The sequence below is a fragment of the Macaca thibetana genome, chromosome 20 (genome assembly GCF_024542745.1).
Source record: "Macaca thibetana thibetana isolate TM-01 chromosome 20, ASM2454274v1, whole genome shotgun sequence".
NCBI lineage: Eukaryota > Metazoa > Chordata > Mammalia > Primates > Cercopithecidae > Macaca > Macaca thibetana.
This window is the reverse complement of record NC_065597.1, coordinates 20,750,999-20,778,488: the sequence shown is the minus strand read 5'-3', so window position 1 is coordinate 20,778,488 and position 27,490 is coordinate 20,750,999. Positions and strand designations below refer to the sequence as shown.

Below are 27,490 nucleotides of genomic sequence, written 5' to 3'. Positions count from 1 at the left end.
CACCTATAATCCCAGCACTTTCAGAGGCCGAGGTGGGTGGAGCACCTGAGGTCAGGAGTTCGAGAACAGCCTGGCCAACAGGGCGAAACCTTTTCTCTACTAAAAATATAAAACTTAGCCAGGCCTAGTGGCAGCTAGTGATCCCAGCTACTTGGGACGCTGAGTCAGAAGAATCACTTGAACCCAGGAGTGGCAGGTTGCAGTGAGCCGAGCCAAAATCGTGCCACTGCACTCCAGCCTGGGTGACAGAGAGAGACTCTGTCTTAAAAAAAAAAAAAAAAGAAAAAAAAATATATATATTTGCCTCCTACAAATAAGGTAAATGCTACATGGTCATATATTCAACAAATCTTTATTAAGGGCCTACTATGTGCCACATATTCTTTCTTATATGTGTAAGAAATATTAACACATTTTGGGTAAAAATATGCAACACTATAAACATATTTTTCATTTTTGAATGACTTTTACTTTTTCAGACAATAGAAGGCAACTGGAAAAGAGGCAAAGATTCTAACTACATACTGCAGAAAAAATATTCACACCTGTCAAATTCCAACAGCTGGCGTTATTGTTGTTCTATGGATAAGCACACACAGAATCCTCGTGGATAGTTCTTTGTCTCTTGGTCTCGTAAATCATAACTTGCTTGTAGCTTTTTTATGAACCTTCAGGAATAACTCTTCAGAGGATGATAATACATCACTAAGATTAAATTGAACCTCAAAGGTGGGTTTTTTTTCCAAAATGATAAAGGCCACTAACACTGCAAGGTTTGCCGTCATTCCCTTGATCTGGTAAGTGACACCATCTTCAGGGTTTGTGTACTCAAAGATATGATTAATAAAACGGTGACCGAGACGTGTGACGTAATGCTGGTCATGGACCTGTGGATGCAGGAAATAGGCCAGAGGCACCAGGAATACATCCTTAACTTCAGCAGGATTCGGCTGGGCCTGGAAGTTGTGGTCTATTAAACCCACAAATGGAGTTATCAATGCATCTGTCTAAAAGCAGAAAACAAAATAGAGAAGTTAAGAAGTGAAGTGATACTGTTTCAAATACTAAAATCATGCCACTTCTAGGTGAGCTAAGAAAATACACCAAACCTGGGAGAAGGGGAAGAAAGCTTACTCTGGAAGTAAATTTATGTTCCCCCTAAAATGGGAGTCATCCTGCCCTACCTGAAGTGGCATCTATGAGATGACTCTGAAAATGATTTCTTGTATGAACATAACGTAGTACAATCTTTTGAAATGGCAATTTGGCAGTATCATAAAAATGTGTTCCCTTTGACCTGGGAACTGCATTTGTGTATCTGTATGATAAATTCCTACCGGTAAGAAAAGATACAAATATAAACCTGAAGCATTACTTTCAACAACAGCCCAAAATTCTAAAGTTATCACTCTTTAATTTATAGGCATTTAAGTTATATAAATTAGGTTTATATCCATAAAATAGGATACTATGTAGCCTCTAAAAAGAATGGGATAGACACCTTTCCTTCTCAGTAAAGAAAAAAATGTGCTATAGTTATGAACAGAAAAAGTGATATAATACTAGTTATGACATATTCCCATTTATGAAAAAATTTATGTGTACATACACACACACATATAATTATGTGTCTTATATATAACTATGTGAACGATTTTATATAACACACGTTTATATTACATGGGAGAGGGATTTCTATTTAAAACCACAACTGCTTGCAAATGAACATGAGTGGCCAGGTGCGGTGGCTCATGCCTATAATCCCAGCACTTTGGGAGGTCGAGGTGGGCGGATCACCTGAGGTCAGGAGTTTGAGACCAGCCTGGCCAACATGATGAAACTCCATCTCTACTAAAAACACACAAATTAGCCAGGTGTGGTGGCGTGTGCGTGTACTACTCGGAGAGGCTACTTGGGAGGCTAAGGCAGGAGAATTGCTTGAACTCAGGAGGTGGAGGTTGCAGTGAGCCGAGATCATGCCACTGCACTCCAACCCGGGCGACAGAACGAGGCCCAGTCTCAAAAATAAAAATAAATAAATAAATAGAAACAAAAAAAGCAAATGAACACGAGTGCTATCAAATGAAAGACTGTCTTGTTATGCCGGAAACCCTGAGAGGGAGGCCTGGGGCTGAGTGAGGATGTGGGATCTGGTAAGAGCTGCCCGACTTTGTATTAGAAAGTGAGAAGAATTGGAATTCCTGGAGCATCCCAAGAGAAAGTGGGTGGGAAAAGCCAGAGAGGTAGACACACGGTGAGGCTGGGACCTATCCAGCCTGCAGCACGTTCTCAGAGGGACAGCTAAAGACAGGAAAGCAAATTTAGGAACAGAGACAACTCAGACCATTAACCAAAATAATGGTGAAAGTCAACATCCGGACCAGGAGGAGACAAGAGGAACATAGACTTCATATGTCCTTGGGCAGGAAATCTGGGGTCATTAAGTTACCCAAGGGCAGAGGCAACATTCTATCAGCACCTAACACCACACCTGGCGGTGGGGGAAATGCTTAGTCTCTGAATATGGAGTTTTTCAGGTGGACTCTGAGATAAGGACTCAGATGCAAGTGATGTTTTAAGAAAGTGCTCCCAGGGGAGACAGGTAAGGGGAGGAGGGGAGCAAGACTCATAAGGGAAGAAGGCTGGCAAGGGCACCATGGGCTGTTCTGGAGGGTAAATTAAAATGCAGTTTGTCCCATGTGGAGACAAGGGAGCTGGGATTTCATGCTCCCTAGCTCTAGTCAGTCACTAGTTAAGGACTGCCTGGCCAGAAGTGACTTCACAGGCACTCCCAGCACTCTGTGCAGGACACATGGCAAGGTGGCTCCAGTATCAAGGGTGCCAGCATTCAGAAGAAAGCCGCCAAGTGTTGTCAGAGGCGTTGCAACCAGAGCAACTCCGTCTTGAATAGGAGCTGGGTAAGATAAGGCTTGGACCTACTGGGCTGCATTCCCAGGAGGTTAGGGCACGGTTAGTCACCAGACGGAGACTGAGATACAGGTCATAAAGACCTTGCAGTAAAGAAGGCCGTCGAAACCCACCAAAACCAAGATGGCAACGAATATAACCTCTGGTCATCCTCACTGCTCATTATATGTTAATCAGAATGCATTAGAATGTTAAAAGACACTCCCACCAGCGCCATGACAGATTACAAATGCCATGGCAACGTCAGGAAGTTACCCTATATGGTCTAAAAAGGTGAGGAACCCTCAGCTCTGGGAATTGCCCACCCCTTTCCTGGAAAACTCATGAATAACCCACCCCTTATTTAGCATATGATCAAGAAATAACCATAATAATGGCCAACCAGCAGCACGTGCTATTGCTCTGTTATAGAATAGCCATTCTTTTGTTTCTTTACTTCTCTAATAAACTTGCTTTCACTTTATGGACTCACCCTGGGAGATCCAAGAACCCTCTCTCTAGGGTCTAGATTGGGACCCCTATCTGGTAATGGTGAGTTATCAGAAGCCTTGCGGTTGTAAGAGGAATACGAAGGGGCCTGGACAGAGCCCCAACAATACATACTCAGTAAATATTCGTGGTTGCTGCTACCATTAGTGACTGCAACTTATGGGCACCTAGTCTAGTTCCAAACACCCTCTGATTCCTTACCACAATCTGCTCTTGAAGAAGCCTTAACAACTGCAATTAGAGACGTGAAGAAACTTGCCCAAGGGCACATCCTGTAAATACTTGGCAGAAACTGGATTCAACCACAGACATGTTGCTCATACTCCTGGGTATATTTCAGAGACCTTTGCAAAAAGAAGTACAAAAACGTTTGGCAAAAGGGAAAACTGGGGTGGGGGTTGTGGTGTCACAGCCTGCCTGGAAGGCTTATGTAGCAGGTACATACATAGGTAGCTACTCTGGAGGCTGAGGCAGGAGAACTGCTTGAACTAGGGAGGTGGAGGTTGCTGTGAGCCGAGATCACTGGACTCGAGATTACTTGGGAAAAGCCAACAGCACTCTCCCAGCTATGATCTCCAGACATTACCAAATTCCCCAGGGTGGAAAAATCACTCCAGGTTAAGAGCCACATAGATTAGATGATGCTTATAATTTTTAATAAATGACAATTTTGTGATACATTTTAAAAATTAGCAGGGGTCAAAAAACAAAGTAACCCTCCCTTGTGCTTCCAAACACAGCAGACCTTTCTTTAAAGCCTTTGTTTAATCTCTCAATCATGCCATTTTAGAAATCTCCTGTTCCAGGAGGATCTGGCCCCCAGGAATCTCCCATAAACACATTTTCCTGTTAACGCTGTTGAATTCTATCCACCCACACGCGGAACTCAGTAGCACCTGGGGACTTTGGGAATGGAGTTAGTCTCATTTTGGAAACTTTTAATCAGTATAGCTAAATTTGTTAACTGATTTCTAAAGTAAATCCTCCAAATGTTGGTGGATTTGCAGAAATCAACTGAAAAGAGTTCCCATTAGAAAACAAAATGGAAAAGTAATTGACACATTTCTCGTGTAATTCCATGTCTCTATCCCGGTTTCATACACACACACTTAGAAAACATTTATTTAGTGGCCACTAGCTTCTTGCAAACAAAACCACCCTTGGGTGCTGACCTTTCTATTTTTAAAAACGACCCAATTAAGACAGACATTGTCTCAGCATCACTGATCTTCAAAACACTGTACCACCAAGACTTTAGTCAAATGGCACATAAAGGATGTTCTAACCCACTGGTTTTCTAACTGTTAGGCAACAGTGGGACTGTTCTTTTGAAATAAAAACTTACCCGAAAGCCCAATATATAAAACATTAAGAGTTTATACCTACCCCTGATATCGTGTGATGAGAGCATTTCACCTCTCTGGTGTTCCCAAATTATGGCCCCAGCTTAACGATGAGAAAAATACCAGACAAACCAAAATTGGGGAACATTCTAAAAATACCTAGCCACTACATCTCAGAACTGTCAGGGTCATGAGAATAAGAAAGTCTGAGAAACTATCACAGACCAGAGAACTAAGGAGACACGACCACAAAATACAATATGGTATCTTAGGACAGAAAGGAGGACATTAGTAGAAAAACTAGTAAAAAGCAAACAGAGCATGGAGTTCAGTTAATAGTAACATGCTGACATTGGTTTCTTTGTTGTGACAAATGTATGCAATGATGTAAGATTTCAACGATAGGGGAAACTAGGTCTATGGCATATAAGAACTTTCTGTACTATCTTCACGACTTTTCCATCAGTCTACTGCTATTCTAAAGTTAAAATTAAAGGTTTTATTAAAACATTTATATGGTAAAATCATGCTGTTATCCAAGATCATACTTATTCATACAATATTTACCCCTTCTAAAGTCAATTAGTACAACAATGAGGTTGTTGTGGTGAACCAATAGAAAGTAAGATCGGAAGCTGAGTACAGTGGTTCACAACTGTAATCCCAGCACTTTGGGGGGCTGAGGTGGGAGGATCGCTTGAGGACAGGAGCTCGAGACCAGCCTCATCAACAAAGCGAGACCCCCATCTCTATAAAAAAATAAAATAAAAAGAAAATAAGATCTGGTTATATCAGCTCCAAAATTCATTTTAAAAAATATTTTAAATATGTTTTGATGTATATTATACTATCAAGGAAATCCTGATCCAACACAAATGCAGTTATGAATAGTAATAGTTTTTAAATAGCTTGCCTAGTGATTTCATGGTCCATTCAATTAATGTGTTACAGAGAGGCTTTATTCTATAGTATGTAGAAAAATGAGTATCTTTATGGCAGAAGTAATGCACTAGTGGTCTCCAAGGGGCTAAAATTTGGTATCCAGCACATTGGAGTGTGTGTTATTTTTTCAACTGAACTCTCAAAATCAATGTATACTGGAGAAAAATAAATGTGAACTGAATGTTAATAATTCTGAAGCATCTCTCTAGGGTTCTATGGCACCCAGTTTGAAATCCACTGATGGGAGTTCAACCCTTTTATTTCTGGATGGGGTCCAGAGAGGCAAAAGGGGTTGCCCACAGCCACTTGGCTCACGAGGGGCAATGTCCATTGGAGAACCTGGTTTCTTGACTTTATGTACAGTACTCTTTGGGGTTATGTTTGGAAAATGTGGAATCCTGAGAACAGTAGATCCACCTGGGGGTGGGGACGGCGCTCGAGTGTCTGAGGAAACCCTTACATCAATAAGACATGGCACCAGGCAGCAGACAACTTCCACTTGATGAGGACGCAGCCCCACTTCCTCCTGGGCTTCCCGGAGAGCCGTGGCTGCATCATCCATGTCTGTAGGATCACGCTTACCTCCAGGGAAGCAAACTTCTCCAGGGGCCCTTCTTAGCTGGATATAGAAAGAACAGCACTACAATGTGGGATTCTAATTTTGGAACTATTTATTCATTCAACAAATACTGAACTTCGATTTTGTACCAGAGACCATTCCTACCTAGGTGGTGGTATCAAAACCCTCATGGCCCAAAAATGTGTTTTCTTGAATCCTTTTAAAGAAATGAACCTTGAAAATTTTTCTCACTGCTAACTTTTATTCTATTTCTCCGCAAAATATACCACACACTATATTAGTCTGTTCTTGCACTGCTATAAATAAATAGCAGAGACTGAGTAATTTATAAAGAAAAGAGGTTTCGTTGGCTCACAGTCCCGCAGGCTGTGCAGGGAGCATGATGCTGGCATCTGCTCGGCTTCTGGGGAGACCTCGGGAAACTTACAATCATGATGGAAGGCAAAGGAGGAGCAAGCATTTCACACGGCTGGAGCCGGAGGAAGACAGCGGGAGCGGAGGTGCCACACACTTTAAACAACCATATCTCGTGAGAACTCACTCACTATTGTGATGACAGAGCGGGAGCGGAGGTGCCACACACTTTAAACAACCATATCTCGTGAGAACTCACTCACTATTGTGATGACAGTACAATAAAGAAATCCGCCAGCATGATCAAATCACACACACACAAACAGACTGACATTGCTAGGGGAAAAAAGCGGAAAGAATAAATAAGGGGCAATATTATCAACAGATAATTTTGTGGAGTCCTTTATTGGGTGCTTATCATATTCTGGGCATGCTGTTTCACAGAGATTTTTTACCCACTGGGTCCTCAGAACCGTTCTATCAGCTACTAATTTTTGAATGAGGTGAAATTCACATAAAAGTAACCATTTTATAGTGAAGAAAATAAGAGACGTTTAATACATTTACTGTGTTGTACAATCATCCCCACTATCTCGTTCCAGAATATTTTCATCATTCGAGAAGGAAACCCCATACAACAGTTGATTCTCATTCCCCTCTCCCTCTGTCCCTGCTTCCTGTCTCTGTGGATTTACCTAGTCTCGACTTTTGTGTCTGGCATTTTTCCCTTCACATATGTTTTTGAGGTTCTTCATGTTCTATCGTGTATTGGTACTTCCTTTTTTACGGCTGAATAGTAGTCTATTGTATGTATATATCACAGTTTGTTTATCCTCTCATGCACTGATGGGCAGGTAAGCCACTCTTTTCTTTCTCCCCCTCTTTTTTTTTTTTGATACAGAGTCTCGCTCTGTCACCCAGGCTGGAGTGCAGTGGTGCGAACTCGGCTCACTGCAAGCTCCGCCTCCCGGGTTCACACCATTCTCCTGCTTCAGCCTCCCGAGTAGCTGGGACTACAGGCGCCCACCACCACGCCTGGCTAATTTTTTGTGGTTTTAGTAGAGCTGGGGTTTCACCATGTTAGCCAGGCTGGTCTCGATCTCCTAACCTCGTGATCTGCCCTCCTCGGCCTCCCAAAGTGCTGGGATTACAGGCCTGAGCCACTGTGCCCGGCCATAAGCTACTCTTATACTACTATTATTTCTACTTTCATACAGGGAACTTAGGCTCACAGAGGCTAAATAACCTGATCAAGTTCACTCAGTGAGCTGGAATATAAACCAGTGTTTAATTTACGAGCTTGTGGTTTTAATCAGTACAACATGCATTTATCAAAAGTTTAGTAAGACACAGAAAATATGGGCCCTGGAGCTATTAGCATTGTATTGGCATCTATGTTTATCTTTGCGTGTGTTGGTAAAGGAATAGAGGTCTCCTCTTTCCCTGCATTGCCTTCTTCCTTGATTCCATTCCTTCCTGCCTTTAGGAGAACTGACTGTCTCTATTTATAGCATCCTAAAATTACTCCCTTTCTTATCTGTGTCTTCAAAATTATTTCTCTCATATCTTGGGCAGAAGTGGAGAGGCACAAACACTCCACTGTTCTCTCTTCTGCAGGGCCAAATATCTCAGCAAAGTGACCTCAATTTCTTTTATGCCCACTCGTGCCTAGTACCCACTATCCTTTCTCTCCTGAATTGTCCAGGAGCCCTCAGGCTCAGCAAGAGTGCTGGGTCTGCCTCTTTCCAACTGTGTGCAATGGGGTAATGACAGTGTGCTCCTCACAGAGCTGTGAAGATTGTTCCATGAGGGTGGAGTGGATGCACGGGAATGGTGCCTGGCCACATTAAATATTTAATAATGAGAACTCGTAAGGTCAGTCCTGGACATTGAGAAGCTCAGTCAAGAGATCATGTTGTCATTGTTAGCACCTAGGCCAATATATCTATGTAAGGAGAAACTAGATGCCTGCAATGGCCTGGTTGTTTATTCTCCCATGAATCCATATGTTGAAATCCTCACCCCTAAGGTGATGGTATTAGGAGGTGGGGCCCTTGGGAGGTGATTAGGTCATGAGGGCAGAGCCCTCATCAGTGAGATTAATGCCCTTATAAAAGAGGCCCGAAACAGACCCTTTGCCCCTTTCTCTGTAAGGACACCAAAAAGATGACTATCTATGAACTGGAACAGGGCCCTCACCAGACACCAAATCTTCTGGCAGCTTAATCTTGGACTTTGCAGCTTCCAGAACTCTGAGAATTAATATCTGTTGTTTATAAGCCACCCAGTCTAAGGTGTTTTGTTCTAGCAGCTTGAGAGGACTAAGACAATGCCATGATACACTTTTTGACATTTTATAGTCCACAGCCTCATTTGGGCAAGGCTCAAAAATTTTTTTTTAAATCCTTCTGTGCTGATAAATCAGTAACACTGCAGAAATTGCTGCCATAGCTAAATACTTAAGACATCTTCACCTCAATTACAGTCATGAGAACAGGTGAAAAGAAGGTTGATGGACATATTTCTACTGTCTTGAACGCTCACCACCCACTGCAAATATGTCTCACCAAATGCATAAGAAATATACCTAATGTTAGAGCAACTCTGAAAAAGTGCTTTATTGTTAGAATGTTCAACTCCAAGGCAGCCAGGGACAGAGGCACCTCCAAGCAGTCATCAGGCTTGACAGAAATACAGACCTGATATGATGCCTGTTTTAAATGTACAGTCAGGGACACATTCTGAAAAATGCATTAGGCGATTTCATCATTGCACAAACAACACAGGGCACACCTGCACAAACCTGGATCGTACAGACTACTGCAAACCGAGGCTATACGGTGTAGCTACTGCTTCTGGGCTACAACTTGTACACCATTTTACTGTCCTGGATATTGCAGGCAATAGTAACATAGTGGTAAGTATTTGTGTATATAAACACAGAAAAGGTACAGTAAAAATATGGTATAAAAGATCAAAAATGGTTCACCAGTATAGGGCATTTACCATAAATGGAGCTTGCAGGACTGAAAGCTGCTCTGTGTGAGTCAGTGAGTGAGTGGGTGGTGAGTGAATGTGAAGGCCTAGGACATTAAACACTGCTCTAGACTTCATAAACACTAGACATGTAGGCTATAGTATGTTTATAAAAATATTTTTCTTTTCTTTTTTTTTTTTTTTTGAGATGGAGTCTCACTCTGTCGGCCAGGCTGGAGTGCAGTGACGTGATCTCAGCTCACTGCAGCCTCAGCCTCCCGAGTAGGTGGAATTACAGGCAGCTGCCACTATGTTCGGCTAATTTTTGTATTTTTAGTAGAGACGGGGTTTTGCCATGTTGGCCAGGCTGCTCTCGAACTACTGACCTCAGGTGATTCTCTCCACCTTAGCCTCCCAAAATGCTGGGATTACAGGTGTGAGCCACCACCCCTGGCCTTTTTCTTTTTTGAATAATAAATTAACCATAGCTTACTATTACTCCTTACTTTCTAAACTTTTTAATTTTTAATTTTTTGACTCTTGTAAGAACACTTAGCTTAAAACACAAACACATTATACAGCTGTACAAAATATTTTCCTTATACCTTACTCTAGAAGCTTTTTTCTATTTTTAAGGATTTTTGTTTTTCTTTTTAAACTTTCTTGCTAAAAACTAAGATACAACACACAGAATCATCAGTGTCACTGTATTCTACCTCTACTTCTTGTCCCACTGGAAGGTCTTCAGGGGCAACAGTAACGTACATGGAGCTCTCATCTGCTACAATGACAATGCCTGTGTTTTTTGGAATACCTCCTGAAGGACCTTACTGAGGCTGCTTTATAGTTTTTTAAAAAAAATAAGTAGAAGAAGAGCACTCTAAAATAATGATTTCGAAGAATAGTGTAGTAAATTTCATAAACCAGAAGTGTCATTTTTGTCATTATCAAGTATTATATATTGTGCATAATTGTATATGCTATACTTTTAGACCACTGGCAACACAGTAGGTTTGTTTACACCAGCATCACCACAAACATGTGAGTAATGTATTGTGCTATGACATTATGACTGCTGTGATGTCACTTGGTGATAGGAATTTTCAGCTCCATTATAATCTTACGGGACCACCACTGTATATATGGTCCATCATTGATGGAAAAACGCTGTTTTGCAGCACATGACTGTATTTTGAAAGCTTTCAAAAGTATCTCATAGCATACCAATTCTACTCAAGTTGCCTTGTACACCTATTCCAATTAATAGGTAATAGGAATTGGAAAAGACCATTCTGGCTTAGCGAGAACACTACTCTCAAGAAAATGTTATCCTTGGTCTAGGCAATGATTTTTAAAATATGACCCCAAAAGCACAGGCAATGAAAGGAAAAATAAAAACATGGGCTTACATCAGCTAAAAAGCTTTTGCACAGCTAAGGAAACACTCAACAGACTGAAAAGACAATCTATGGAATGGGAGAAAATATTTGCAAACCATAAAAGGGGCTAGGATCCAAAATATATAAGGAACTCAACTCAATATCAATAATAAAAAACACCCAATTAAAAAGTGGACAAAGGACCTAAATAGACATTTCTCAAAAGGTATATTTAAAAAGTGCTTAACATCTCTAATCACCAGGAAAATTCAAATTAAAACCACAGAGAGACATTACCTCACACCTTTTAGAATGGCCATTATCTAAAAAGCAAAAGGTAAGCGTTGTTGAGGATATGGAAAAAAGCGAACGATCACACACTGTTGGTGGGAATGTAAATTAGTACAATCATTGTGGAAAACAGTATGGAGGCTTCTCAAAAAGTTAAAAACAGAATTGCCATATGATCCAGCAATCCCACTACTGGTTATACATCCAAAGGAAATCAAATCAGTATATTGAAGAGGTATCTGCACACCCATGTTCACCGCAGCATTGTTCACAACGGCCAAGACATGGAATCAACCTGAGTGTCCATCAACAAGTGAATGAAGAAAATGTACATCCAGAGAGGAATATTACTCAGTCATAAAAAAGAAGGAAATCCTGTCATTTGTGACAACATGGATGAAGCAGGAGGAAATTACGTTAGGTAAAATAAGCCAGTCGCAGAAAGACAAATGACATATAATCTCATTCATATGTGGAATATTAAAAAGTCGGTCTCATAGAAGTAGAGTAAAATGGTGGTGACCACGTGCTGAGGTGGTTTTGGGGGAGGTTGGGGAGATGGCCAAAAGATAAAAAGTTTCAGCCAGTCAGGAGGAATAAATTCAAGAGAGGTATTTTACACTATGGTGACTATAGTAAACATACTGTATTCTTGAAAATTGCTGAGTGGATATAAAGTGTTCTTACCACAAAGATGATGACTATGTGAGATAGTATGTTACGTGTGGTGATATGTTACCATATGAGGTACTGTGTGTGTTAATATGTTACTATGAGAGGTAATGTGTGTGGTGATATGTTACCACATGAGGTAGTATGTGTGTTAATATGTACTATGAAAGGTAATGTGTGTGGTGATATGTTACTATGTGAGGTAATATGTCTGGTGATATGTTACTATGTGACGTAATATGTATAGTAATATGTTACTATGTGAGTTAGTACATTGATTAGCTAGATTTAGTCATTCCACAGTGAATAGATACTTCAAAACATCATGTCGTACAGGATAAATCTATACAATTTTATCTATTGATTTAAATTTTATTTATTTGTTTATTTATTGAGATAGAGTCTCGCTCTGTCACCCAGGCTGGAGTGCAGTGGCATAGCCTCGGTTCACTGCAACCTCTGCCTCCTAGGTTCAAGCGATTCTCCTGCCTCAGCCTCCCGAGTAGCTGGGACTACAGGCATGCACCACCACACCCAGCTAATTTTGCATTTTTAGTAGAGATGGGGTTTCACCATGTTGGCCAGGCTGGTCTGAAACTCCTGACCTCAGGGGATCCTCACACCTTGGCCTCCCAAAATGCTGGGATTACAGGCATGATCCACCATGCCCAGCCTCCATTTTTTTTTTTTAAATGCTATTTTGAAGAAAATATGTGTGATGACATGTTACTATATGATGTATATGGTGATATGTTACTATGTGAGGTAATATGTATAGTAATATGTTACTATGTGAGGTATTGTATGTGGTGATATGTGACTATGTGAGCAATATGTGTGGTAATATGTTACTATGTGAGGTAGTACACTAATTAGCCAGATTTAGTCATTCCACAGTGAATATATACTTCAAAACATCATGTTGTACAGGACAAATCTCTACAAGTTTATCTCTTTAGTTTTGTTTTTAAAAAAGAAACTGTTAGACTGTTTTGAAGAAAATAGGCACATTTCTAAAACTGACTAATCAAAAACTATTAGCACTGCAAAGGGCTCTAAGTACAAAAGCTGTCAGTCATTTCTTTGACAAATAGTATACATATTTTTATTCAATAAAACCTTCTGAAATGCTACTCAGAGGCCAAATAAAGGTGGAGCCTAATTTCCTAAGACTTCAATCTTTGCTTTGTTCTTGAATTTTCTCTTGCCTACTTCCAGTCCCAGAGAATGGGGTGCAGGGAGGAGTTTGGAGGAGGGTAGAAGAGGGGACAGAGGACGGATGTAAGGTCAAGGGTGTGGGGAAGAGGAGGACCGATAGTGCAGGGCAGCTAATTCCTGAAAGCTATAAAGTGGGTGGCTTTGAAGGCTTGAAGGGCTCTGCCCAGGTGTGCAATGGAGAAAGGGGTTTGCCAGCTCTTTGCCGCGCACCAGGGATCTAGGGTTCTGAGAGGAGTTCCTTATCCAAGGTGGGCCTGGACAAGGAGAAAACGAAAACATAGGTAGCAGCCAACAGCATGCAGCACTATGGCACGCCAGCAGCCGTGCCGGGCGTTTTACAGATCTTTTTCAGGCTATAACAACCCTGCACATGAGGTGCTGTTCTCAGGCCCATTTTTAGGGATGAGAAAACTGAGGCGATTAAGAGATTTAAGAACTTTGCAGGCCAGGCGTGGTGGCTCATGCTTGTCATCCTAGCACTTTGGGAGGCCAAGGCGGGCAGCTCACCTCAGGTCGGGAGTTCAAGATCAGCCTGGTCAACCAACATGGTGAAACTCCGTCTCTACCAAAAATACAAAAATTAGCCAGGCGTGGTGGTACACACCTGTAATCCCACCTAATTGGGAGGCTGAGGCGGAAGAATTGCTTGAACCCAGGAGGCAGAGGTTGCAGTGAGCTGAGATGGCGCCACTGCACTCCAGCCTGGGTGACAGAGCAAGACTCCTTCTCAAAAAAAAAAAAAAAGAAAGAAAAAGAAACTTGTTCAAGGTTCCAGAGCTACTGGGAGAGTGTACATTTGAGAAGGGTTAACCCACTTCTTGCCCTGCCCTCCCCATCTATTGGGGGGAAATCTCGTACCAGCCCCCTGCTTGTGTGAGGGGCAGAGCGCCAGAGGGAATTTCTCACCCCCACAGCCAGATAGTGTTTACAATCAGATTGAATTACATTTAAATAGTTTTTTAAAAGTGACCTTAATAATAGACGGGCAAAAGTGGCTCTGGGTGAAACAAAAGAAACTAGAGACCCTCTTGGTTGAGTTTGTAGTATTGTCTAGATTTCTTATATTATTGTTTGTCTGATAATTCTATTTTATTTATTTATTATTTATTTATTTATTTATTCATTATCGAGATGCAGTCTTGCTCTGTTGCCCAGGCTGGAGTGCAGTGGCACGATCTCGGCTCAATGCAACCTCCACCTCCCAGGTTCAAGCAATTCTCCCTGCCTCAGTCTCCCCAGTAGCTGGGATTACAGGCGCCCACCACCACGCCTGGCTAATTTTTTGTATTTTTAGTAGAGACGGGGTTTCGCCATATTGGCCAGACTGGTCTTGCACTCCTGACCTCAGGTGATCCACCCACCTCAGCCTCCCAAAGTGCTGGGATTACAGGCATGAGCCACCGCACACGGCCATATCTGATAATTTTTAAATATATGTAAGTGCTTCTCCTGTGCTTACTGGCAGAGCTGGGAATAGACTCTGGTCCCCTGGTTTCCATTTAAGTATCTCCCCTTGGAACCTGGATTTCTATCATGTCCTGAGTTCACGGCATTTCTGCCTGGCTCAGATCGAACGCAATCCGCACAAGTCTACTTCTACATCCACAAAACTCCGGCTGATTCCTCGGCTTTTTTTTTTTTTTTTTTTTTTAAAAAACAAAATACTTTTCATTATTCTGCTTTAAAAGCCTGTTAACATGGCTTATTTTCTTTTTGTACGTGGATAACCTTAAAATGACTGCTTCATCAGCTTTTCCTTGAAAGTTCCCCACAGCAAGGGAAAGTGATTGCGCTCATGGGTGCGGGGGTGATAGAATTTTGATATTTGTTCTTGCCCAAATCTCATGTTGAATTGGAGTCCCCATTGTTGGAGCTGGGGCCTGGTGGGAGGTGAATGGATCATGGGGGCAGATTTCCCACGCATGGTTTAACACCATCATCTTGGCAATGTCCTCATGATAGTGAGTGAGTTCTCATGAGATCCGCGGCCATTTAAAAGTGTGTGGCATTTCCCCGCTCTCTCTCTTGCTCCTGCTCCCCCCTGCCCTCTGCCATGATGGTAAACTCCTTGAGGCCTTTCCAGAAACTGAGCAGATGCCTGTGTCATGCTTCCTGTACAGCCTGCAGAAACATGAGCCAATGAAACCTCTTTTCTTTACAAATTACCCAGTTTCAGGTATTTCTTTTTTTTTTTTTCTGAGATGGAGTCTCGCTGTTACCCAGGCTGGAGTGCAGTGGCACAATCTCTGCTCACTACAACCTCCGCCTCCTGGGTTCAAGTGTTTCTCCTGCCTCAGCCTCCTGAGTAGCTGGGATTACAGGCGTGTTCACCACGCCCGGCTAATTCTTTTGTATCTTTAGTAGAGATGGGATTTCACCATCTTGGTTAGCTGATCTCAAACTCCTGACCTCGTGATCCTCCCACCTCCGCCTCTCAAAGTGCTTGAGCCACCGCGCCTGGCCTCAGGTATTTCTTTATAGCAATGCAAGAATGGACCAATACAAGGGGTGAGCCAGAAACTCCATTCCCAGCCCAATATTTCCTTACAGTGACATCATTTATCTCAAAACTTCAGGTCATGTCTGCCACTTGACACTAACGATGACAGCCAAAAATTACTGAATTCTTGCTTGCCAAGTACCAGGGTTGTATAGGTGCTTTACATTTGTTATCCTGTGAAATGTTCATAGCAGCTGTATGAAGCAGTAACTAATATTCTGTCCTCATTTTACAAGTGAAAAAACTGAAGTACAGAGAGGGTAAGTAACTAGGCCAAAGTCACAGCTGGCAAGGGGAGAGCCTGGATTCAACATGGATAGCTAGCTTTAGAGCCAAGGCTGTTAACTTCTGTGCTCTAGTATTTTCACATTATACTGGGGGTGGGATAGTTTAAAACAGTGGCCCTTGGTGGGGGCAATTTTGCACCGCCAATCCTGCCAGAACAATAGGCAATTCTGAAGATATTTGTGGTGTGTATGCTACTGGCATACCGGACAAAGGTGTTTGTGAGCTTGTGTTTGTGTGTGCTACTGGCATCTGGTGGGTAGAGGCCAAAGGATGATGCTAAACACACCACGTTATACAGGACAGTCTCCACACCAAAGAATTATTCAGCCCCAAAGGCCAATAGCACCAAGGTTAGGTAACCCTAGTCTGAAAGCATTTTAAACTGCTTGCTAACTAAATTCCTTCATTTTCTTTGTTAAACCTTCTCCAAGAAACACCATGTTATGCCGTGACTTGTGGTTGTATGCCTCTGGCATCACAATTCTGAAAACCCTTTTGAGAATTTTGGCATCGAAATGTGTGCAAGTGACAAAATCTCGTGAGGTTTTCTGATGTCCTGAGGTTTAAGGGCAGGAAATTTTTTGTCCACCTACCTTCTCTGACCGGACGGTGAACAACAAATGGAGTTTTCCTTCTTTAACCACCAATGGCAAAAGGATGGAATATTTGTTATATGGCAAGTGAGAATATTTGCCTCCAATATCATACTTTCTTAAGCGGGCCTTAGCATCATCTAGCAAACTGTTTCTAAAATAAAAACAAACCAGACAGACATTTTAGTAAGCAGAGTTACGGTAAAAAGCTTATAGTCCCGCCTCTGTTTCTGCTTTGTTGTGTATTTAGGAGTTTGCCATTTCTGACTCTCTGTGTATTTTTCAATAACACGACAGAAATGATAATATCTAAATTGCATGGTGTTCGCAGGATGAAAATGACAAAAAAACCTCCTAAGCACACAGTTTAGTACACAGGTTCTCTTTGAAACATAAAGTATGGTAAAATGTTTTTTCAATAATGCAATAGTTGAATTTTGAAATCCACAATTATATTCAGAGAAGACAGGTTTGATGAAAACGTCATTGTTAAGGTTAGAAGACCACCTTCTGTTAAGCTGGCCCTTATGTTCTCAAACTCCTGTGTCTTCAACTGCCTTATAACAGTGGTTCCCAAACTTTAGCAGCAACAGAATCACCTGGAGGGCTGGCTGTCACATAGACTGCTAGGTTCAGTCCCAGACTGTGACTCAGTAACTCTCATGTAGGGCCTGAGAATTAGCATTTGTATCAAACTCCCACATGACAGTGTTACTGACGCTGTGGACAGGGGAACACATTTTGAGAACAATTTCCCAATAATATGCAAGTATTTGGATTTATAACCACAAATGGTGCCTTCCTATGTGGACTTGTTTTGGTCCTTTTGACAGGTGTGTTTTGCTGCTAGTTTGTATAGTGGGTTGAACAGTATCTCCTCACCCCTGAAATTCATGTCTACCCCAAACTTCAGAGTATGACTTTATTCAGATATAGGATCTTTTTAGATGTAATTAAAGTGAGCTCTAAATCCAATGACTGTTGTCCTTATAAGAACCAGAAACAAACCAAGTGCGGTAGCTCACGCCTGTAATCCCAAAACTGGGAGGTTGAGGCGAGAGCATTGCTTGGGCCCAGGAGTTTGAAACAAGCCTGGTCAACATAGCAAGACCCTGTCTCTACAAAAGAAAAAAAAAAGGATAAATTAGCCTGGGCATAGGGCATGCAACTCTATTCTTAGCTACTTGGGAGGTGGAGGTGGGAGATCACTTGAGTCCTAGAGTTCAAGGCTGCAGTGAGCCATGATTGCACCACTGCACTCCAGCCTGGGTGACAGAGTGAGACCCAACTCAATAAAAAATAAAATTAAATTAAATTAAAGAAGAAGAAAAAACACGGAGACACACACACAGGGAAGAAGACCATGTGAAGATGGCAGCAGAGGTTGAAGTGATGCTGCTGTGAGCCAAGGAATGCCAGAAACCACCAGAAACTGAAAGAGGCAAGGAAAGGTTGCCCCCAGAGCCTTCTAAGGCAGTGTGGCCCTGCTGACACCTTGATTTCGGACTTCCAGCCATGAGAGACCATTTCTATTGTTTTAAACCACTCAGTGTGTGGTACTCTGTTATGGCAGCCCTAGAAAAGGAACAGTTGATTTTACTTTTTCTGTGGGATGGCAGTTTTGCACAGTGGGCAGAATCAGATGTTTAAGATACCCAGAATTGGCTTCAAATGTGTATAGGAGGCCTGGTACAGTGGTTCACACCTGTAATCCCAGCACTTGGGGAGGCTGAGGCAGGTGCATCACTTGAAGTCATGAGTTTGAGACCAGCCTGGCCAACATGGTAAAACCCCACCTCTACTAAAACTACAAAAATTAGCCGGGCATCGTGGCACATGCCTGTAATCCCAGCTACTCAGGAGGTTGAGGCAGGAGAATCGCTTGAATTCAGGAGGCAGAGCCTGCAGTGAGCCGAGATTGCCTACTGCGCTGTAAGCCTGGGCGGCAGAGTGAGACTGTCTCAAAAAAAAAAAAAAAGTGTACAGGAATGACTTCTCTGAGTTTCATCTTCATTTGTGTCAGGCTTGAGGATATGTATGCAGATTAAATGATGCAGTTCATATACTGTGGCTGGGACACAGCTGGTGCTCAGTGAATGGTAACCACTGTCATAAATCTCCCCATCATTAGATAAGCAGTTGTTTGCAGGAGGTATTTGCTATTTTTTGCCTCTTTCTAGATGGCAGGGTGCTCACTAGATGTGGTTGGGTAACAGCAGTGGATTTCAACGACCAAATGGCCTGGAAAGAATCACTGAATGCTGGCACAGGGGATTGCACAGTACATCTGATGCTCGCAGGCCCGCCTCCAGAAAAGGAAACTGTGGAATGGTGGCTTTTAACCACCCAGAAACCGCAGAAGTGACCAGAGAAACCAGCTGAAGTACAAGGCTGCAAAAACGTATCTGTCCACTTTAGGGACTGGCCGCTGGAATAATCACCAAGATATCAACAGCAGTAGCAGCCACCCCGTTCTGAGCATGGTCTCACGTTCCACGTTTCTCATTTTATCCTCACAACAGCCCGGCAAGTGATCACAGGGTCACCTCTAGGGTCAGAGAGCTTACGTAACTGACAGACCCAAGGTCACAACTGGAAGTAGCCACTGGGGGACTTGAATCTGGGGCTGCCTGGTGTAGGGCTGTGCCACCCTCGGGGGTCCTGGGGTCCAACTCTGGAGACGCGGATTGCACAAGAGCCAAGCCGGCTGGGAAGGGGAGCAGCGTGTATGTAAACCATAGTGGCTAAAGCCGGCTCCGTTACTGGCCAGAGCAGGTGCAAAAGTTCGGGGACCCTGCGGGTTGCTGGAGGCGAATGCTCCCATCCGGGGCTCGCAGGTGGACTGGCGGAAGCTGCAAAATCGGTCCCGGACTAAAGGCCTCGGTGGCTTCGCTGCTATCAAGGCCGGGCCTGGCCAAGCTCGGGGCGCCAGGACCTGGAAAGGCTTTACCTGTCTGGCTCCTGGGGAAGACCAGGTGGTGACATTGCCCTGGGGAATATTTGTTTCCGGGCGGACTCCTCGGAGGTGCTCTGCCGGTCGCGCTTGCGCAGAGCGGCTCTGGGCCCGGGCGCGGCCTAAAGCCAGAGAGAGGGGCGGGGCTTAGAACAGGAGGCGGGACGGGGTCAGGGGCGGAGACAGGGGTGGGGCGGGGCTAGCTCTGGGGTCGGAGGCTGGGATCGGGGTGGGGCTTATGACCAGAGGCGGGACTAGAGGCGCGGGGCGGGGCTTAGGGCCGGGTCTCCCCGGTTGCGCAAAGCACTTTCTGCCCGGCTCCTTGGGCTTCTATGGAAGCCAAGAGGTACAGGAGTTGTGGAATGTAGAGCTGGAAGAGTTAAAAAAATAAATAAATAAATAAGAAAGGAAGGAAGGAAGGAAGGAAGGGAGGAAGGGAGGAAGGGAGGAAGGGAGGAAGGAAGGAAGGAAGGAAGGAAGGAAGGAAGGAAGGAAAGAAGGAAGGAAAATACCGTGCTGGTGAGGTGATAGGATTTTATACTCGCATCCACTGTTGCTGGAAGGTTAAGGTGATTCATTCAACTTTTTTGAACTGCTGTCAGCACTTGCAGATCCCACAGCTAGGGAAAAGACACGTGGAGCTCACAGTCAAATGGTAGAAACATAAATTAATCACACAAGGCTGGATGCAGTGGCGTATGCTTGTAATCCCAACACTTTGGGAGGCCAAGAGGGGAGGATTACTTGAATCCAGGAGTTCCAGACCAGCCTGGGCAACATGGGGAAACCCCATCTCTACAAAATAAAAATAAAAAATTAGCCAGGCGTGGTGGCACACACCTGTGGTCCCAGCTACTCAAGAGGCTGAGGTAGGAGGATCGCTTGGGCCCAGGAGGTCGAAGCTGCAGTGAGCAGTGATTGCGCCACTGCACTCCAGCCTGACAGAGGTAGACCCTGTCTCAAAAATAGTAAGAAGACGACAAAAAGTTTTTAATGCAAAAAAAAAAAAAAAAGTTCACACAGATAAAGCAGCGGCCTTTGGTCCTTCTTGAGCGTGCGAAGGAGAAATGTGACCAAATTAGGAGGCAGAGAATGGTTGGTAGAGGAAATAGAAGTGCAGTTCATTTTGAAAGCAGCAGTTCTCAAAGTGTGGTCCTCAGACCAGCAGCATCAGGATCACTTTGGTCCTGTTAAAAATGTGGACTCTGGGCCATGTGCGGTGACTCACACCTGTAATCCCAGCACTTCGGGAAGCCGAATCAGGTGGATCACCTGAGGTCAGGAATTTGAGACCAGCCTGGCCGACATGGTGAAACCCCGTCTCTACTAAAAATACAAAAATTTGCCGGTGGCGGACGCCTGTAATCCCAGCTACTAGAGAGGCTGAGGCAGGACAATTGCTTGAACCTGGGAGGCAGAGGTTACAGTAGGCCGAGATCGTGTCATTGCACCCCAACCTGGGCAAGAAAAGCAAAACTCTGTTTCGGGAAGGAAGGAAGAAAGGAAGGGAGGAAGGGAGGAAGGGAGGGAGGGGGGGAGGGGGGAGGTGGAGGGGGGGGGAGGAGGGAGGGGGGAGGGGGGAGGTGGAGGGGGGGGAGGGGGGGGGGAGGGGGAGGTGGAGGGGGGAGGAGGGGGGGGGGGGGGGGGGGGGGGGGGGGGGAGGGGAGGAGGGAGGGAATAAAAAATGAACTCTGGGGGCCCACGCCACACCTGCTGAATCAGAAGCCAGGAGTCAGGCCCAGTGATCTGTGCTGTAAGGGGATTCTGATGTTCTGTGCGGGATAGTGGAGATAAATGAGGCAAAGGGTGAGGGAGAGTGTTCAAGGAAGAGGGCAAAGTTTGTGCAAAGACAGCAGAAAGGGGCTGGAGGAGAAAAGTGTGTGTGAGCCTGGTGCGAGCTGAGAATCCAGGGGTCAGTGTAGGGCTGACTTCTCCCTTAGAGGCACAGGAGGCACACAGTAATTTTAGGGACCTGTGTAAATGTTTTAATTGTAATTTCTTTTTAAATTAGAAGAAGAAAAGGAATGTAATAAAAGCAATATATAATAATGAATCCAGCTTGGATTACAGTCATTTTTATATGAATGCAGTCATAAAATATTCATTTTTAAATTATTTTATGAAAGAAGGGGAGAACAAAAACAAAAGTAGCTAGGGCCCATGAAAGTCATATTGTGGCTGGCCCTGGGTCAGTGGGGCAGTTTGTGATATTAATGAAATATCGCTGTGATATTTACAACATCCAGTGTTTACACACCATGACATCAATGAAATATCGCTGTGATATTTGTAATATCCAGTGTTTACACACCGTGATATTAATAAAATATGGCTGTGATATTTATACTATCCAGTGTTTACACACTGTGATATCAATGAAATATCTCTGTGATATTTATAATATCAAGTGTTTACACACCATGACATCAATGAAATATCACTGAGGTTTACAACATCCAGTGTTTACATACCATGACATCAATGAAATATCAATGTGATATTTATAATATCCAGTGTTTACACACCGTGATATTTATAAAATATGACTGTGATATTTATAATATACAGTGTTTACATACCGTGATATTAAGCAAACATCGCTATGATATTTATAATATCCGGTGCTTACACATCGTGATATAAATGAAATATCGCTGTGATATTTATAATATCCAGTGTTTACAAACTGTGATGCTGATGAAATATCGCTGTGATATTTACAATATCTAATGTTTACACAAAGTGTTTATGCACTGTAATGTTAATTAAATATCGCTGTGATTTTTATAATATCCAGTGTGATATTAATGAAATATCGCTGTGATATTCATAATATCCAGTGTTTCCACACAGTACTTACACACTGTGATGTTAATAAAATATCACTATTATCTTCATAATATCCAGTGTACACACAATGCTTACACACTGTGGCTTTAATGAAATATCCCTGTGATATTCATAATATCCATTGTTTACACACAGTGCTTACACACCGTGACATCAATGAAATATCGCTGTGATATTTACAATATTCAGAGTTTACACCATGATATCAATGAAATATGACTGTGATACCGGCACTGTGATACTGGCAAAATATTGCTATGATATTTACAGTATCCTCTGTTTACACACTGGTTACACACTGTGATATCGGTGAAATATCACTGTGATATTTACAGTTTCCAGTGGTTACACACTGTGATGTTGGTAAAACGTCGCTGTGATATTTACAATACTCAGTGGTTACACACTGTGATATCAGTGAAATATCGCTGTGATATTTATAACATCCAGTGTTTACACACAGTGTTTACACGCTGTGATATTAATGAAATAGCTCTCTGATATTTATAATATACGGTGATTACACACTATGATGCTAGTGAAATATCACTCTGATATTTATAATATCCAGTGGTTACACACTGTAATACTAGTGAAATATCATTCTGATATTTATAATATCCAGTGTTTACACAAAGTGTTTACACACTGTGACACTAGTGAAATACTGCTCTGATATTTATAGTATACAGTGTTTACACATGGTGATATAGGGAAATTTTGGTCTGGTATTTGTAATATCTAGTGTTTACACACTGTGACATTAGTAAAATTTCTCTCTGATATTACTAATATCCAGTATTTACATACTGAGACATTCATGAAATTTTGCCCTGATATTTATAATATTCAGTGTTTACACACTGTGACATTAGTGAAATATCACTCTGGTATTTATAATATCCAGAGTTCACACACAGGGTTTACACACTGTGACACTAGTGAAATATCAGTCTGATATATGTAATTTCCAGTGTTTACACAAAGCGTTTACACACCGTGATACTAGGAAAATTTTGTTTTGATATTTATAGTATCCAGGGTTTACACACTGTGATACTAGGGAAATTTAACTCTAATATTTATAGAATCCAGGGTTTACACTGTGATACCAGGGAATTTTTGCTCTCGTATTTAGAGTATCCAGGATTTACGCATTGTGATACTGGGGAACTTTTGCACTGATATTTATAATATCCACCGTGTACATACTGTGATGTTAGGGAAATTTTGCTGTGATATTTATAGTATCCAGGGTTTACAAACTGTGATATTAATGAATATCATTCTGTTGAGGATACATGTAATATCCAGGGTTTATACACTGTGATATTAATGAAATATTGCTCTCATGATACTAATTGTAATATCCAGTGTTGACACACTGTGATATTAACAAAATACCACCCTGATGTTACTTGTAATATCCAGTGTTTACACACTATGATATTAATGAAATATCGGTGTGATATTTACAATATCTAGTGTTTACACACTGTGATATTAATGAAATATTGCTCTGATGATATTAATAATATCCAGGGTTTACACAGTGATATTAATGAAATATCTCTCTGATGATGTTTATAATATCCAGTGAGTGAAATATCACTCTGATATTTATAATATCCATTGTTTACACACTGATATTCATGAAATATGGCTCTGATATTTATAATATCCAGTGTTTACACATTGTGATATTCATGAAATATTTCTCTGAGGTGTATATTATCCAGTATTCACACACTGTGATAGTAATGGAATATGGCTCTGATATTTATAACATCTAGTGTTTACACACTGAGATAGTAATAAAATATCACCATGATATTTATAATATCCAGTGTTTACACATTGTGATATTAATGAAATATAACTCTGATAATTATAACATCCAGTGCTTATACACTAAAATATTACTGAAGTATCACTCTGATATTTATAATATCCAGTGCTTATACACTAAAATATTAATGAAATATTGCTCTGATATTTATAATATCCAGTGTTGAGACACAGTATTTACACACTGGGATATTAATAACATATTACTTTAATATTTATAATATCCAGTGTTTAGACAGTGTTTACGTACTATGATATTAATGAAGTATCGCTCTCATATTTATAATATTCAGTGTTTACACACTATGATATTAAAGAAATGTCGCTCTGATATTTATAATATCAGCATTTACACACGGTGTTTAAACACGTTGATAATAATGAAATATGACTGATATTTAAGTATTTACACACTGTAATAGTAATTAAATATTGCTCTCATATCTAAAATATCCGGTGTTTACACACTGTGATATTTATAAAATACCGCTCCGATATTTACAATATCCAGTGTTTGCACACTGTTTACACACTGTGATATTAATGAAATATCACTCTAATACTTATAATATCCAGTGTTTACACTCATTGATTACAAACCATGATATTAATGAAATATCACTCTCATATTTATAGTATACTGTGTTAACACAATGTTTACACACTGTGATATTAAATATCGCTTCGATATTCATAATATCCAATATTTATACACAGCTTCCATATTATTATGAATAATATCACAGGGTGTACACCCACTGTGATAGTAGCAGAAAGATCACGAGGATATCATGCATAATATTACAGGGTGTACATTCACTGTGCTATTAGGAGGAAGATCGTGAGGATATCATGCATAATATTGCAGGGTGTACATTAACTGTGATAGTAGCAGAAAGATCGCGAGGATATCATGCATAGTAGTGCAAGGTGTGCACCCGGGGTGTACACCCACTGTGATATTAGCAGAAAGGTCGCGAGAATGTCATGTATAATATCACAGGGTGTAAAACCACTGTGATATTAGCAAAAAGATTGTGAGGATATCCTGCGTTAATATCACAGGGTGTACACACAGAAGGTGCAGCCACTGTGATTGACTGATATTAGCGGGAAGATCTCGAGGATATCCTGCATAACATCACAGGCTGTACACTTAGGGTGTAGAGCCACTGTGATTGATTGATACTAGCGGAAAGATCGCGAGAATATCCTGAGTAACATCACAGTGTGTACACACATGGTGTGCAGCCACTGTGATTGATATTAGCGGAAAGATTGCAAGGATATCCTGCATAACATCACAAGGTGTACACACAGGGTTTAAAGCCACTGTGATTGATATTAGCAAAATGATCGCGAGAATATCCTGCATACCATCACAGGGTGTACACACAGGGTGTAAAGCGACTATGATTGATATTAGCGGAAAGATCGCGAGGATATCCTACATAACATCACAGGGTGTAAACACATGGGGTACAAGGGCTGTGATATCAGCAGGAAAATCTCGAGGATATCATGCATAATATCACAGGGTGTACACCCACTGTGATAGCAGCAGAGACAACATGGAAATATCATGTATATAATCACAGAGTGTACACAGAGGGTGTACATCCTCTGTGATCGTAGCACAAAGATCGCAAAAATATAATGCATAATGTCACACGGTGTACGTGATAGTAGCACCAAGATTTTGAGGGTATCAGGCATAATATCACAGGATGTACACCTACTGTGATAGTAGCAGAAAGATCAGGAGGATTTCATGCATAATATCACAGGGTGTACATCCACTGTGATATTAGCAGAAAGATTACGAGGATATTAGGCATATTATCACAAGGTGTACACCCACTGTGATAGTAGCCGAAAGATTGTGAAATTTTCTGGATAACATCACAGAGGGTACCCCAACTGTGATAGTAGCAGAGATATCACAAGGATATCATGCATAATATTATAGGGTGTACACCCATTGTGATAGTAGCAGAAAGATCGTGAAGATATCATACATAATATCAGAGGGTGTACACCCACTGTGATAGTAGCAGAAATATTGCAAGAATATCATGAATAATCACAGGGTGTATACCTACTGTGATAGTAGCAGAAAGATTGCAAGGATATCACGCATAGTATCACAGGGTGTACACCCACTGTGATAGTAGCAGAAAGATCGTGAAGATATCGTGTGTAATATCAGAGGGTGTACAACTACTGTGATAGCAGAAAGATTGCGAAGATATCATGTGTCATATCACAGGGTGTACACTCACGGTGATAGTAGCAGAAAGATCACATGTGCTGTTGGAAAAATGACACTGATAGACTTGCTTGATGCGGGGTTGCCACAAGCCTTCAATTTTTAAAAGACCCCATATCTGCAAAGCACAACAAAGTGCAGTGCAATGAAACAAGGCGTGCCTGTACATCCTGCCTATTAAAAAATGGTTTAAAGTGATTCAACTGATATTAACACACAAGCTAATTGGGGAACATGAGCTGTACAAGTGGTGATGGGGGGGATATTTTACCAGAAGCCAAGGATAAGGTGCTAAGATGTTCAATGCGTTTAAATTTATCTTTGAATTTCCAGGTAGCCAAGGGAAGAAAACAAGAACCCTTCTCTCCTTCTCATTCTATGTCTATGTCCCGTTAAATGTTTCTACCTTGTATTTTCCTTGTAGTGTGTCCATAGATGATGGGCCCGTTTCGCTCCTGGGGAGGACCAGAGTTCTTACCTCTCTCAGTAGGACAGAAGAGAAAGTGAGAGTAGATCAGCATCTAAGTCTTAAACTTGCCCTTACTTCTGGGGAGTGGGACATCCTCTGTGTGTTTTACTAACGATGTTTTTTGGGAACTGACCTTACAAAGTCCACACTAGTTGCAGTCCTGGACCCAGTCCAGTACACTGGAGAAGGCCCTGCAGAGATTGTGGTTCGTCCCTGGTAGAATAGGATTTTAAATAACTACAAAGTCCACAGAAAGGCAATGAGTAACCAAAGAGTTTTGAAGGGGAGGAGCCGGCATCGTTACTGAGGGGTATCACATGTGGGTTAAGTCCAAGTACTCCAGAGCCAGATGAAACTGGATTCACATCCTGCCTCAGATCTTGCCTGCAGTTTTAAACTGGTAGGTTAGATAATGGGGCCACCCCATTAGGGCTGTTTTAGCACCGGTTGAAATGAGGTACATGAAATAGCATAGTGAGTTCTTGGTACGTAATAAATGCTCCATGAATGGCAATGTCACACATGCTGATTTACAGAGATCTTTTTGA

At 41.9% G+C, this 27,490-nt stretch overlaps 1 protein-coding gene and 1 long non-coding RNA gene across 3 annotated transcripts in view; one reads left to right on the top strand and one right to left on the bottom strand.

Moving 5' to 3' along the window:
- LOC126944004 (uncharacterized) overlaps positions 1-545 on the top strand; it is a 77,343-nt gene extending 76,798 nt beyond the window's left edge. The window contains exon 3 of the long non-coding RNA XR_007721934.1: positions 480-545. This is a non-coding gene — a long non-coding RNA (uncharacterized LOC126944004). The remainder of the gene's footprint in view (positions 1-479) is intronic.
- NUDT7 (nudix hydrolase 7) lies at positions 337-26,976 on the bottom strand. Of its 2 annotated transcripts, XM_050773221.1 has the most exons (5): positions 26,880-26,976; positions 19,504-19,628; positions 16,554-16,707; positions 6,163-6,321; positions 337-1,007 (listed from the first exon to the last, which is right to left on the bottom strand). In XM_050773221.1, the coding sequence occupies exons 1-5, from the start codon at positions 26,904-26,906 to the stop codon at positions 639-641; spliced, it is 834 nt and encodes a 277-aa protein (XP_050629178.1). In that variant the 5' UTR covers positions 26,907-26,976; the 3' UTR covers positions 337-638. The 2 variants fall into 2 exon arrangements, with proteins under 2 accessions (XP_050629178.1, XP_050629179.1); XM_050773222.1 differs by lacking the exon at positions 6,163-6,321.
- Positions 26,977-27,490: the final 514 nt, after the last annotated feature.

Coding starts and splice junctions, on each gene's coding strand:
- NUDT7 (XM_050773221.1), bottom strand. CDS start 26,906: ATGGACACACTACAAGGAAAATACAAG. Junction 19,629..26,879: donor CACTACAAGGAAAATACAAG/GTAGAAACATTT, acceptor CTCTGGCTTTAG/GCCGCGCCCGGGCCCAGAGC. Junction 1,008..6,162: donor TGGTGCCATGTCTTATTGAT/GTAAGGGTTTCC, acceptor TTCTGCTTTTAG/ACAGATGCATTGATAACTCC.